The 14,653-nt window shown below is 39.1% G+C and overlaps 1 protein-coding gene across 4 annotated transcripts in view; it reads left to right on the top strand.

Moving 5' to 3' along the window:
- The window catches only part of scaper (S-phase cyclin A-associated protein in the ER), a 162,818-nt gene that overhangs the window by 128,935 nt on the left and 19,230 nt on the right, over positions 1-14,653 (top strand). For all 4 annotated transcript variants that reach the window (XM_079809277.1, XM_079809275.1, XM_079809278.1 and 1 more), the window contains 2 exons: positions 6,289-6,535; positions 13,132-13,281. In XM_079809277.1, coding sequence (XP_079665403.1) covers positions 6,289-6,535; positions 13,132-13,281 — 397 coding nt within the window. The remainder of the gene's footprint in view (positions 1-6,288; positions 6,536-13,131; positions 13,282-14,653) is intronic.

The raw sequence follows: 14,653 nt of genomic DNA, 5'->3' as shown, positions 1-14,653 counted from the left end.
TGCCTTCCTGCAAAGTTTATCCCAATGATACTCTAATACACCTTTCTGCAGTCTTTTAAAGTGCCCCTATTATGCTATTTTAAAGGTTCCTAATTTTGGTTTGGAGGTCTCCTACAACAGGTTCACATGCATCAAAGGTAAAAAAAAGCATTAATTTTCTCATAATATACATTGCACATCACCAAATTTTTTTGTTGAATCGGTCTCTTTAAATCCCTCCTTTCCGAGAATCCACCTTGCTCTGATTGGCCAGACGGCCCAGTCTGTTGTAAATGGTCTACCTTTTACAGTGCTTGACGGAAGCTAAATATCCATCACCATAACTGAACTTCAGCTGAGGTTTCCACAGTCCTCAGTGATTGTATACACTGTAAAGACAGTAACAATGACGTCGATTTTACCATATTAGGCTTGCTACGATAGTCGGTGTTGTCGGTGTTACCGGTGTCCAGACTCAACACCGGTTACATCACTTGCCCACCGTGGCACCGCCCCCCGTCTTTTTTATTTTTTTATAGTAATAAAATAATTTAGTTCAGTTAGAGAACAGACAATACAAATAAAAACTGAACGTATCTGCTTAATAAAGCAGGATCCGACCGTGAGTCTAGGCAGCGGCAGGAGTCATTCATCAGATTTAAGAGTGAGGAGCTGACTGTGATGATCGCGGAAGATTTGGTTTCAAATCGAAACGTAAAAGCGCCTATTTAAGGGAGTTTGTCATTTGTTTTGTTGTTGTGTTTTTCATTAAAAATAATAGGCTAATGAACCCACAATTCAAGCAACCCGCAGCCGAATTGGCGCTAATTCAAAACTGAAAGTAAAATGTGCACGGCCGCACAGAGCGCGCATTGTTTACTTTCGCCTGGCTCCGCAGTGCGAGCCTCCGCGCTCCGCGCATTTATTTTTTGCCGCGCGCACCCTCGCGCTCGTGCGGGCGCGTCGAGTATAAACAAGGGGACGAACTGTTATTCATTCATGGCGTGCATCTCAATCAGACTGATCAATGCTTGATCAGTGCCCTGAGTACTGAACTAGGGAACTGAGAGGCACCCATGGCCTCACAGAGCGCGCATTTACAGACGAGCTGTCATTCACGGTGTGCGCGCCCTGGCGCGTTTTCAGTTCAGAGCGGTCGTGTGCATGTTACTTTAGATTTAAAAGCCTCCGCTGGTGATACCGGTATTACCGGTGTTGTCACACATCAATTAACCGGTGGGAAAATTTCCTCACCGTCACATCCCTATACCATATCAATCCGAGCGCGAGTCCGATGATGAAACATCCGAACCTCCATCGCAAGGACGACTTGAGCAGGACTTTTCTCAGTGATATGCTACTCATTTTGAGGTACATTATGAGATGTTGCAGCTGTAATTCCTCACCATCAACATTAACAAGTGAATGTCAACAAACCTATGAGAATATTTCTAATTTATTGCGGTATCAATGTATCAATAGCAGTGCACTAACATGAATGACTGATGTATCATAAACGTTTGTAAAACTAATCTTGCTCCATCCTTTATCTTTACTCAAAGTAGTAATCTGCCTTTAATAGATACAGTTTTAGGTAATAGTGGCCCACAGCTGATTTGGCGAAGTATTTCAGTAAGACAGAGACCTACACAATATGAAACACAAAACTGTCTTTTAAACACCCGGAAGAAATTATAAAAATCAATATTTATTCACACTTACAAGTTGTGATTCTGAGGAGCAAGCTGGTCCAAATAAACTGGGTACTGTCCCTTCTTTCAAGAGCAAGCATTTTGCGAATCCCGCATTGAACTCTGAAATTTGAGAAGCAGTCGTCAGTAAAATGACATTTTTGAGGGCGGGTCAAGTTGTTCGTGGACGGATAATGTACAACATAGGCAGGCATTATACAAATGTATTTTCTAGGGACGTAGAACCATCACGCAGTGGGATTCTAATTACAAACGACACGTTTTGGCGATTCATAGTCAATTCTTTCTTTTGGGAGATGGTACATTTATTTATCATGCACTTTACAACTTTGTAGAACATTTACATTCACAGACAACTAATATTACACACTGCATGAAAGGGTATATTTGAAAAATCATAACGGGGGCACTGGATCCAAATTCTGCAGGAACGTTGATCAGCAGAAGCAAGACTGGGCACAAGACAAGTGGAGACCATGAAAAGGTTTGGGAAATGGCACAGGTCATTTTCGGATGCTGATCCCTTTCCCTCTGAGCACCCTGACTCTATGCGCTAACCACATGGTGTCATGGTTCCAGCAGGGTTTTAGGGACCTTGACTAATTTAGAAACCTATTTTTACCTGAGTCTTTAAATTGCCCTTTTCCCTCCAGAAAATTGTTTCACGGCAAATCAAAGTTCCAGATAAATTTCTTCTCGTCTTTTCTAAATCGAGGAGACACTAACAGCATTACCACAGGTTGAGCTGTAAGCATGGATTAATCAGACGATGCTGATTTGGGGTCAGTAGGTAGACTCAAATTGCCTCTGTCAGGCCTTTCACTTTCATCCCACTCTGCTGTCTCCTGTTTCAGGGTCAGGAGATGTGAAGTACGTCATGCACAGTCACTCTGTGAGAACCAAGTCTTTGTTCCCTCATGTAGACACTGATCATGACTGTCGGTGGATGCTGCCCTTATCATCTGACCTGAGACCAGTTCTGGGGATTTTCTTACGCCGGTTAAGGTTAAACGTGGGTGAGGAGCGCAGAGCTGAGATCAGTCGAACAAGGTGGCTTCCACCCGGAAGCTTATTCCGAGTAGCCGATCTCTTGCGCTTGCTGTGATCTCATTGTCGGGAGTGAGGTTTCCCCCTCACCAAGCTTGACACTCCTTTCCCCCCTTGACTTACCAAAAGGTCTGTTTCCCCTCCAGTGCACTTAGTGTAGTGTTCACAGATGTATCCTCAACTGCAATGTGACACCTTGTAGAACCTTCCCCCTTTGTGCTGTTTAGGGATCAGCCCTTGATACCAATAGCCAGACTCTTGCCGTTGCGGCGGTAACAGAAGATCTCGTCTCAGATCAGCTTAAGGACCGCTTCTGCTCATACCCTCAGGGATATGAAGTTACCAATCCTGCTAATCTGCAGGGTGTTGTCCTGACTAAGACACACAAACATGCTGCTGTAAATCTGGTAAGATGGGTCTTAATTAAATGTGCTGCAACACAAGATGGCCAGAGAGTAAGGTGAGTTTGCATAGTTGTGGAGCCAGTGCTATTGGCTTGACAGATGGTTGTCTAAGTTCCAAGACTTCCCTCTACTTTGGCTCTACTGTTGCTGTGTGGAGCGTTCCAGTATGTTCATTGGTGTATGAGATGTTTGGACGGTCAGCTTCATTGCTTAAATTGGCTAAAATTCCCCAAGATCCACTTGATCAGTCTGTGGTTGGTCACATTTATAGATCCTGTCCTTGCCTTGCCTCTATCTCTCCCTACATTTTAGACATTCAATCTGTTTATCTGTCAATTCAATTCTATCCACCCCTTTATTCTTTGCACTCATTCTATCTATACGTTCTATATACATTCTATACATCTGTCCATCTCTATATATTCTATAAAGTCATTCTATCTAACACATTCTATCCATCTCCATACATTCCATGTTAATTTTTTACATCTGTCCAACACATTCTTTCATTGTCTATACAGTCTACATGTTAATTCTAAAAATCTGCCCCCACCATACATTCTGCGCATTCACTCTATGCATTCGTCTAATGCATTCTGTACATTTTTCAGTGTATTCTTCACATTTATTCTATATCTCGCCACTACATTTCATATTCATGCATTCTATGTATTCATCTTTTCGCCAATGCTCTTCACATTCGTTCTATGAATCTGTCCATAAAATGCTATTAGTCTCTGGACATTCTAGACATTCATTGTATACATCTGTTCATCTCGAATATATTCTTTACATTAACTCTATACATCTGTCCACATTCTTTCATTGTCTATACATTCTACATGTTAATTCTAAACATCTGCCCCCGCCATATTTTCTCTTTCCCTGTACATTCTGCGCATTCACTCTATACATTCGTCTAATGCATTCTTTGCATTTTTCAGTGTATTCTACACATTTATTCTATATCTCTCCACTACATTTCCTATTTTCCTCTTTGTATTCCTCTTTTCACCAATGCTCTTCACATTCATTCTATGAATCTCCCCATAAGATTCTATCAGTCTCTCTGGACATTCAATACATTCTTCTTTGTATACATCTGTTCATCTCTCTAATACATTCTATACATTAATTTATTTTGTTAATGTTATATAGCAGTCTCTCGGTACATTGTATACATTTGTTTTTAATCCTCTAACCATTCAACATTCAAAACATCCATTCGATGCATTTGTCCATCACTCACATTATCCATCACGTTCTACCCATTTTTCTTCATACATTATATACGTCCATTTTATACATCTATAGGATCCCCATTCATTGTTCATGCATTTAAATTTGAATGCATCTGTTTATCTCAGTCCATCTCTGTATACATTCTGCCCATCACATTCTACCATTGTCTATTCATTCTACATGTTAATTCTAAACATCTGCCCCCGTCATATTTGATCTTTCTCTGTACATTCATACACAACACATTCTGTCCATCTGTCAGTGTATTCTACACATTTATTCTATATCTCGCTACTACATTCTTTCATATTTATGCATTCTATGTATCAATCTTTTCTTCAATGCTCTTCAAATTCATTCTATGAATCTGTCCATAAAATTCTATCAGTCTATCTGGACATTCTATACATTCAGAGTATACATCTGTTCATCACTCTAATACATTCTATACATTCATTTTATGAATCTGTCCACCACATTATAGCTGTCTCTCTGTACATTAGTTTTAATCATCTATCGATTCAACATTCAAGACATGCATTCTATGCATTTGTCTATCGCTCACATATAGCTCACATATAGTCTCCATACATTATATATGTTCATTTTATACATCTATAGGATCCCCTATATATTGTCCATGCATTTAATGCATCTGTTTATCACAGTCCATCTCTGTATACATTCTATACATTTATTCTGTCCGTCACATTCTATCCACCCCTCTACACATTAATTATAGAAAAAAAATGTAATCTTTTTTTATCCTTTTTCCTTCTCCTGTATCTCTTTTTACTTGACCTCACACTTTGATTCTTTCTCTCTGATCTCCAGTCCCTTATCCCGGGCTCAGAAGTGTAAAGTCTTTGCTATCTCTCCTCATATATTTGGCCGCAGCCACCCTCACTGTGTCTCAGTGTTCACTCCTGACTCAGGCAGGGCCAAATGTTACCAGTTAAGCCTATCCGCCCCATAGGCATGCTTCACAGATGGGGCTTGCCTTCGTTATTTATATCAGAATGGACAGGCTCTGGTCTGGCGAGTAAATCTAGAAGCCGTGGGGACCAGACATCTCACACTTCCTACATCCTGGGTCTTCGGTTTTTGCAGCTTAAGCAAGTAACCAGCACCACATCAGGTTCTGTTACATTCAGACAGACCACACCTTTGGCCACCTTTTGCCACACTTCCCCTGTGCGCTGGAATAGACCTGTGCACTGCTGACTTTGTTTGAAAGGCCAGTGATTCAGATTGAAAGGTGCATAAACATGAGGAGCCTTATTTCACTGGTCTGATACATTGGATACAATGAGGAACACCTTTGGCCTTGCTAATAGAATTAGTATATAGAACAGTATTTCTGACCCTGATTTGTTTTTCATTCCTGGAGTGTCAGTCATTAGTTAACGGGTATTACCTGTTGAACAAAGTGGTATTTTGTCCCACATCATGTGTGATTGATCTTGTTTGTTTGTATTTGAGTAAGAGCACATTTCTAAAAAAAAATGTAGGAATGTCTGTTGCTATCTGTTGCCTTCATTTAGGTTATGTTCAGTTTAAAAAAACAAGTATGTAGTATGTATGCAGACTTTCAGTATGGATGAAACACCTGCACAATTTACTACAGAATCTACAATGCATATGTTGGAATTTTTTTATTTTAAGATTATTATAATCAATTTAATTAGATTTTTTTATTGTTGCCAAATACTTAAATTAATTTGTTGTTGTTTATTATTATGGTTATTATTATTACATTATAAATATTTTGGCAGCATAATAAAATTTGTAGATTGGATACATTTCATATTATTATATTTGTATGTTATTTATTTTTACAAAAATATGGACAATGCATAACAATAATCACATTGTAATTCTTTCCATTTCATTTTCATTCACAGTTCTCTGAGTATCTTTGACAACAAACGTCAGGACCCCACCAGTTTGACGGCCCTCCTGCAGAGCACTGATCTGGTGGGCGTCCTCCACATGCTGTACTGCATCCTGCTCCACAGTGCTCCCCCTGAGCCTCTCTCTGCCGGCCCCACGGGCCCACAGGGGCCTTACAGCCCCACCGTCATCCAGGTGGCCCTCCAGGGGTTGCGCTTCCTCAACACCTTCGCCTTGCTGGACCTCTCAGCCTTCCAGGTATTAATTCCGATGTGCCGTTTATATGTGATAGATATGGAAACTTGTTTCCGTCATGGGATAAAAACATTTAAAATTTATTTGCAACTGTTTATCTTGCAATTCTTACTTTTTTCTCAGAATTGTGTGATATACAGTCACAATTGCGAGTTATGTCAGAATTGTGAGAAATGTGCAATTCTGAGAAAAGTGAGGGTTTTTTTTATTAGAATTGGACTCTATAACTTACATATAACTGTTTATATCTCACAATTGTGAGAAAAGGAATCAAAATTGCGAGACAAACTGTCAACTGTGAAGAAAAAAAAAGCCAGAATTGTAGGAGATTAACTGGCTTGCAGTCTCTGCTCTAATTCATCCCAAAGGTGTTCTATCGGGTTGAGGTCAGGACTCTGTGCAGGCCAGTCAAGTTCCTCCACAGCAAACTCGCTCATTCATGTCTTTATGGACCTTGCTTTGTGCACTGGAGCGCAGTCATGCTGGAACAGGAAGGGGCCATCCCCAAACTGTTCCCACAAAGTTGGGAGCATGAAATTGTCCAAAATGTCTTGGTATGCTGAAGCATTAAGAGTTCCTTTCACTGGAACTAAGGGGCCAAGCCCAACCCCTGAAAAACAACCCCCACACCATAATCCCCCCTCCACCAGACTTTACACTCGGCACAATGCAGTCAGAGAAGTACCGTTCTCCTGGCAACCGCCAAACCCAAACTCGTCCATCGGATTGCCAGACAGAGAAGCGTGATTCGTCACTCCAGAGAACACGTCTCCACTGCTCTAGAGTCCAGTTGCGTCGTGCTTTACACCACTGCATCCGACGCTTTGCATTGCACTTGGTGATGTAAGGCTTGGAAACCCATTCCATGAAGCTCTCTCTCCACTGTTCTTGAGCTAATCTGAAGGCCACACGAAGTTTGGAGGTCTGTAGCTATTGACTCTGCAGAAAGTTGGTGACTTCTGCTCACTGTGCACCTCAGCATGCGCTGACCCCGCTCTGTGATTTTACGTGGCCTACCACTTTGTGGCTGATTTTCTGTTGTTCTCAATTGCTTCCACTTTGTTATAATACCACTGACAGTTGACCGTGGAATATTTAGTAGAGAGGAAATTTCACGAATGGACTTATTGCACAGGTGGCAGCCTATCACGGTACCACGCTTGAATTCACTGAGCTCCTGAGAGTGACCCATTCTTTCACAAATGTTGTAGAAGTGTCTGCATGCCTAGGAGCTTGATTTTATACGCCTGTGGCCGTGGAAGTGATTGGAACACCTGAATTCAGTAATTTGGAGGGGTGTCCCAATACTTTTGGCAATATATTGTATCTTGTAATTCTGACTTTATAACTCGCAATTGCGAGTTTATATCTCACACTAGTCAGAATTGCAATATATACTCGCAATTGCGAGGAAAAAAAGTCAGAATTGCAGATTTTTATTTTGCAATTCTGACTTTATTTTTTCACAATTACGAGTTTATATCGAAGTCTGAATTGTGAGAGAAAAAGTTGCAATTAGCTTTTTTTTTTTCACAGATAGATTAATCAAATGGTATAGGGTAATGGTTGAAAAATTTAAATATCAGTGACAATTTTTTGTAGTTTTTTAGGGCCTGAAAAGAAAAAAGAATCTGGCTCAAGTGTTATATAGAGTCCAGGAGACCGTGTTTACTTTCTGAAAAGTACCGCAGCCGTCTGGGTAACTACGCATCTCGTGATGGATAACCTTATTGCTCTGGTCCTGTTTACAATCTGTGATATCCTGCCTCTTTGATTCAAAGCTCTGCGGAAGGATGCGACCATCTTTTTTGTGGTGTCCATCCTGCTTGTAGTTCAAGCCACCCTGTCTGCTGAAAGTAATGCTACACAGCTTGTGTTTTCTTCAAAGAGGTAAACACAGCAGTCAGACCAATGGTTTGGCCTTTAGCTAGTGGTAGATATGTGGCCCCATCCGTCAGACAGACGTTCTGAAAAGTAAAGCAATAAAAAGTTCTTGGGCTTTCATTAATGGTTGCGTTGGTACGTCTGCGCACACAAATGTGGACCGTAAAGACATAACCCTCAAAGCTAATGGTCCAATGCCCTCAGAGCCACTGGTAGGATATCAGTGTTTCTTCACAGAACAAAGTTAACCTGGTGGATGTAAACACACCTGACCTCTGACCCCAGGCCAGCCATGTTGAAAGCTCTGGGTGAGTAATGCGGACAGTGAGTGGCGTAACATGCACAGGCTCCGGTCGTACTTCAGCCGGCATGATAAAGAGACAAGAACGGTATCGCTAGGCTAAATCATCATGTAAACACCTAGGTGTGAACGAGGAGGGTCAGAAACCTATGAATTACTTCAATGTGTTGTTCTAGAAACCTGCACAAACTATTCAAAACAGTTAAGGAATTATTTTTAATTAAAGTCAGTGTTGGGGAGTAACTAGCTAGAGGTTTTGCAGTAAAGTGATTCAAACTCTATTAATTAGTTTGATTAAAAAAACTGTTAATTGATTCATATGTAGAGTTGAGAAATTGGATTCATTTTAGTAAATGGTTAATTTGGACATCTCACAAAAATATAATGATCATTAAAACTATTCAGAGTCTCTGCACATTAGTCCCTGTGTGAACTATTTGATTCAATTCTGTGTTTGTTACTATTTCCATTGTATAAATTAATGTGTTGGTTTGTCTGGATTTAATGTAAATTTACCTTTTTTTGCTGTTTAATTCAGTCATGGAAAACCTTGAAATATCTTGGAAAAAATGATGGAAAATTGTCAAATTTCTCATGTTTGGCTCTAAAATAGTTAATTCACTAGAAACTGCTGTTTATGAGTGTAATCTCTTTACAATGAGTGGTATATTTAAAAAAGTGTAATAACAATAATAGAAAAGAACACCTGGAAATATCATGAAATCATGATCCATTGGTCAAAGGTGTTCTATATACAAGTGACCCTGTATCATCATCCTCTCTACAATTTTAACTTTACAATCATCTTGACACAAGATATGAGGTAGCAGCAGCACTTTTGGACAATGTATTAATATTATTTCATGAGATGATGTGGATGAGAGTCCAACCTGGTGCGTTTTGAACAGGAGAAATGGACCAGGAAAAAAGTCCATGTGAAAGAAGGCGTGGCCTCCGAGCCACACCTACCTATTATGTAATTACCAGGGACCAATGGTAGTACAAAGGTGCTCACAAGCTGGGGCTAACTTTTCCGGAAAGTTTGCTATCGCAAGCTGTTTCGAACTCCCAAATCAAACTCCAAACGAAGTTCATTTTGACCTGATTTTGTCTGAAATGACGTCACATCAAAGTATATCGGGGTCAGTCAAACTGGCTGTGTGAGCCCTATAGACTAGGGGCTGGTTGCACTAGCTTTGCGTAAGTTGACATAAATGGACACCAAGTTACAACTTACACATTGCTAAATATTTTTGCATTGCACCATTTCACTTAGTTGAAGCATAACTCTTCATATAAACTAAATATTTACGTAAGCTTCCGATCAGGAGTAACGGTTGAAATAAAATAGCAGGCAGACTGAATTGCATCTATAAGCTCTTGTTTTACATGACAGACTTCAATTCTTTACACGTACACTCACCTAAAGGATTATTAGGAACACCTGTTCAATTTCTCATTAATGCAATTATCTAATCAACCAATCACATGGCAGTTGCTTCAATGCATTTAGGGTGTGGTCCTGGTCAAGACAATCTCCTGAACTCCAAACTGAGTGTCAGAATGGGAAAGAAAGGAGATTTAAGCAATTTTGAGCGTGGCATGGTTGTTGGCCGGTCTGAGTATTTCACAATCTGCTCAGTTACTGGGATTTTCACGCACAACCATTTCTAGGGTTTACAAAGAATGGTGTGAAAAGGGAAAAACATCCAGTATGCGGCAGTCCTGTGGGCGAAAATGCCTTGTTGATGCTAGAGGTCAGAGGAGAATGGGCCGACTGATTCAAGCTGATAGAAGAGCAACTTTGACTGAAATAACCACTCGTTACAACCGAGGTATGCAGCAAAGCATTTGTGAAGCCACAACACGCACAACCTTGAGGCGGATGGGCTACAACAGCAGAAGACCCCACCGGGTACCACTCATCTCCACTACAAATAGGAAAAAGAGGCTACAATTTGCACAAGCTCACCAAAATTGGACAGTTGAAGACTGGAAAAATGTTGCCTGGTCTGATGAGTCTCGAGTCAGAATTTGGCGTAAACAGAATGAGAACATGGATCCATCATGCCTTGTTACCACTGTGCAGGCTGGTGGTGGTGGTGTAATGGTGTGGGGGATGTTTTCTTGGCACACTTTAGGCCCCTTAGTGCCAATTGGGCATCGTTTAAATGCCACGGCCTACCTGAGCATTGTTTCTGACCATGTCCATCCCTTTATGACCACCATGTACCCATCATCTGATGGCTACTTCCAGCAGGATAATGCACCATGTCACAAAGCTCAAATAATTTCAAATTAGTTTCTTGAACATGACAATGAGTTCACTGTACTAAAATGGCCCCCACAGTCACCAGATCTCAACCCAATAGAGCATCTTTGGGATGTGGTGGAACGGGAGCTTCGTGCCCTGGTGAAGAAATCTCCATCAACTGCAAGATGCTATCCTATCAATATGGGCCAACATTTCTAAAGAATGCTTTCAGCACCTTGTTGAATCAATGCCACGTAGAATTAAGGCAGTTCTGAAGGTGAAAGGGGGTCAAACACAGTATTAGTATGGTGTTCCTAATAATCCTTTAGGTGAGTGTATGTGATAATGCTGACATATACACTTGCTTACATTTTAAGAGAGAAAACATTATGTGAATAGATTACTTTGTCGGCTTTAACACGAACCCGTCCAAAACAGCAAGCCACTGTGTGCATCTGTCCCATGCATGTCAAAGAAAATCATAATTTTGAATGCGTTTTTTTTTGTTTGTTTCAGTATTTATTTATTGACCCTTATTCATTTTGTTTCTAATACTGAATGTTTTTGAATGTCATTTATATATAAAAGCACTTGTTATTTATGATTAAGTATTGTAGTTAATGGAAACGTATTTTTACCGTTAGTTACATGAGGGAAAAGTAGTTCGAATGAAGGATAAACTGAAATTCACGGCATTTAAACACAACTTCTGCTCATGTATTTGAAGGCTACTATTGGATCATTGAGGGTAAACGTAATTTTTTTCTTTAAATAAAAATATATTCCATTCATGGCTGTCAAAGTTAATATTAGAGTGTTAGTGCATGTGATTGTTTTACACTGTTACTTTTTATTTTTGTTTGAAAAATATAGAGAATATTTGTTTTTGTTAGAGACAAATTACTGTATTACTGTACTTCTGTCCAGCATCATATGATTGTCATCCTCTCAAATTAACATTATAATTACACATATTAATTTGAATTAACTACAGAAAAATTATAATCATAATTTAATATTTAAATCAATTGATGGCCTTTCAATAGTGATATGAAAAATCTTTAAAATCTTGAGTAAATGTATCAAAATGTTGATCAGAAACTCATCAGTGTTATTTTAGTTTTATTATACGTAGTTTTTTTTAAATATATTTTTAGTGTTCATTTATTGCTATTTAGGTTTTTATTTTATGTCAGTTTCAGTTAAAATTGTAATTTATCATTTTAACTTAAATTTATTTCAGTTCATTGCCAAGGCAACATTTCTAATTTTCATTTAGTGTAAGTTTTTCATCTAATATTTATGTTTTATTTCAGCTTTATTTCAATTAACATAAATGTTTTAATAGTTTTAGTTGATAATAGTCCTGTACTTCATTTGTTTTAATTACAAAAATTAGCTAATGCTTCTGTAGCCTTGATTCATGATTCTACATCCTAAGAGCGATTCTCAGAGTTGGTTGAATGCTACAGTGGCAAATCAAACAGACTGTCTGTGGTGATGCAAACCCAGCGTCTTACTCCCATTACATATGCTGGGATTGTCAGGTATTGTTGTTTGTGGTTGTTTAGACTCTCCATCCCATAACACTCTCCTACCCAGAAGAAACTGTCGGTAGTTTCAGTGCTGACCCTGAGGCGCTCAGTCATGTTGACATGTTTAATAAATACTGTCTCTAGACCAGCAGATAGCATCTCTTTAGTTGAGGGAATTGGGGGGTCCTGTGGTGGGACTACTGATTCCAGAACCAGGTCGACCTTCACGAGCAAGTTTCTCTTGCGTCTCCTGCGGAGAAAAGAGCGTGTTGTGAGCACCCTCATTGCGTTCCAAACCTGTATGACTTTTTTTTCTGCAGAACACAAAAGGAGATATTTTGAAAAGGCAACCGTCTCCAATGTTATTTTGGACCCCATTGACCTTCTCAGTGGGGTCGGTTCTCCAAAATATCTTTTTATGTTCCTCAGAATTCATACAGTTCTGGAAGGACATAAGAGCGAGTAAATGAATAATCAGTTTTAATTTGTGTGTGATCCATTTCATTAAAAGTGCCAAAATCCCTTTTCATGGCTGTTTGCGTTTCTAATGTGCAGAAAGACTTCTTTTCTAATAACTATTCTCTGATGTGATGCAAGTTTCTGACCTGTGTCTGCTGTTTCCCAGTGTGTTTTAGGAGCGGAGGGTCTCTCTCTGGCCTTCAGACACATTGTGAGTTCTCTGCTGTGGTACTGCTCTCAACAGAGCTCTGAAGAGCTGCTCCATGAGCTCATCATCTGCGTCGGATACTTCACTGTCAACCACCAAGACAACCAGGTGAGATTACCTTCATTATTAGTGTTACATAAAAAACCTGCAAACTAACAGGTTTGTTTTATGAATGCATAAGGTTTCATGATTATAAACTGATGCATTTGATTTTAGGCCCTGTTTACACCTGGTATTAAGATTTTTGGTCAATCGGATCACAAGTAGTTGAGGGAGACACATTCCCGTTTACACCTGGTTTTATTTTGTGTCTTTTGTCCAGGACTTTCTGTCCTGATTTCTTCAAAGGGAGGGTCTAGGGGCGGGTAAATGTATGGTTTTTTTTTTTCAGATCTTTCGATCTAATGGACAAAATAAGCTAACGCAATTTACATATGAACATGACTGGATTCATATGGAGAGCAGCAGCTTTCATTACAGCAGCTGTATTAAGCATTCGTACAAAATATATCCAAACCAAACATACACTACTCTTTTGAGGGGGGTGGGGGGTTGTTTTTATTTAAAATACAATAGATCAAAGATACAAATTATATGAACAGTGCTTTAAGTTTGTGAGGTAGGTCTAACAGTACACTGTAAAAATGAAAAGATCATGAAGGGATCCTGAAGGGACCCTTTCAAATTGTGGCGGTTCTCTGAGGAACCACCCAGGTTTCCTGAGGAACTCTTATTTGAGGCATTGTGTGGAAATTTTACTTATTTATCTTGTTGGTACTATGGTTACCATTAACTTCTATTATAATAAACAAACTGAAAAACTGGTCAGAATACAAAATAAGAATTGTTTATTGTATATTATACATACATTTTAGCACATACACTTGGAAAAAAGCTAGAAATAGGCTAAATAACAATGGATAGAATTTTTTTTATAATACATAACATGAATAATCAACCATTTGTACACAGTAGGGTATACAAGAAAAGACATCTCAACAAAATGCATGTAAATACAAATATATTCCATGTAATAAATCAATGTAAATAAATAATAATAATAAATTGGGGTTAACATCTTGACTGCTATGGAAGCTTTTTTCCGCCACAGAATAAAAAATCAAAAGATAATTGCGACTTTTTATTAAAAAAAATTCTCGCAGTTCGGACTTTTTTTCTCAGAATTGCGAGATATAAACTTTCAAAACAGAACTTTCCCCCTCAGAATTATACTTTATAACTTACAATTGCGACTTTTTTATCTCGCAATTCTGAGCTGCGAGAAAGTCACAATTGAAAGATAAAAATGTGCAATTGCGAGAAAAATTTACTTTTTTTTTGCAATTGCGACTTTAAATCTTATAATTCTGACTTTATAACTCGCAAATGCAACATTTTGAATGGTGAGAAAAAAAGTTCCGGAACTTTGAAAAAGTACTACCTCGCGAGCCGGGCCGTTTTGAGGGGGACATTTTTAGTT

The sequence above is a fragment of the Gobio gobio genome (assembly GCF_949357685.1).
Source record: "Gobio gobio genome assembly, chromosome: 25".
Lineage (NCBI taxonomy): Eukaryota > Metazoa > Chordata > Actinopteri > Cypriniformes > Gobionidae > Gobio > Gobio gobio.
This window is presented reverse-complemented; position numbering and strand designations above follow the sequence as displayed.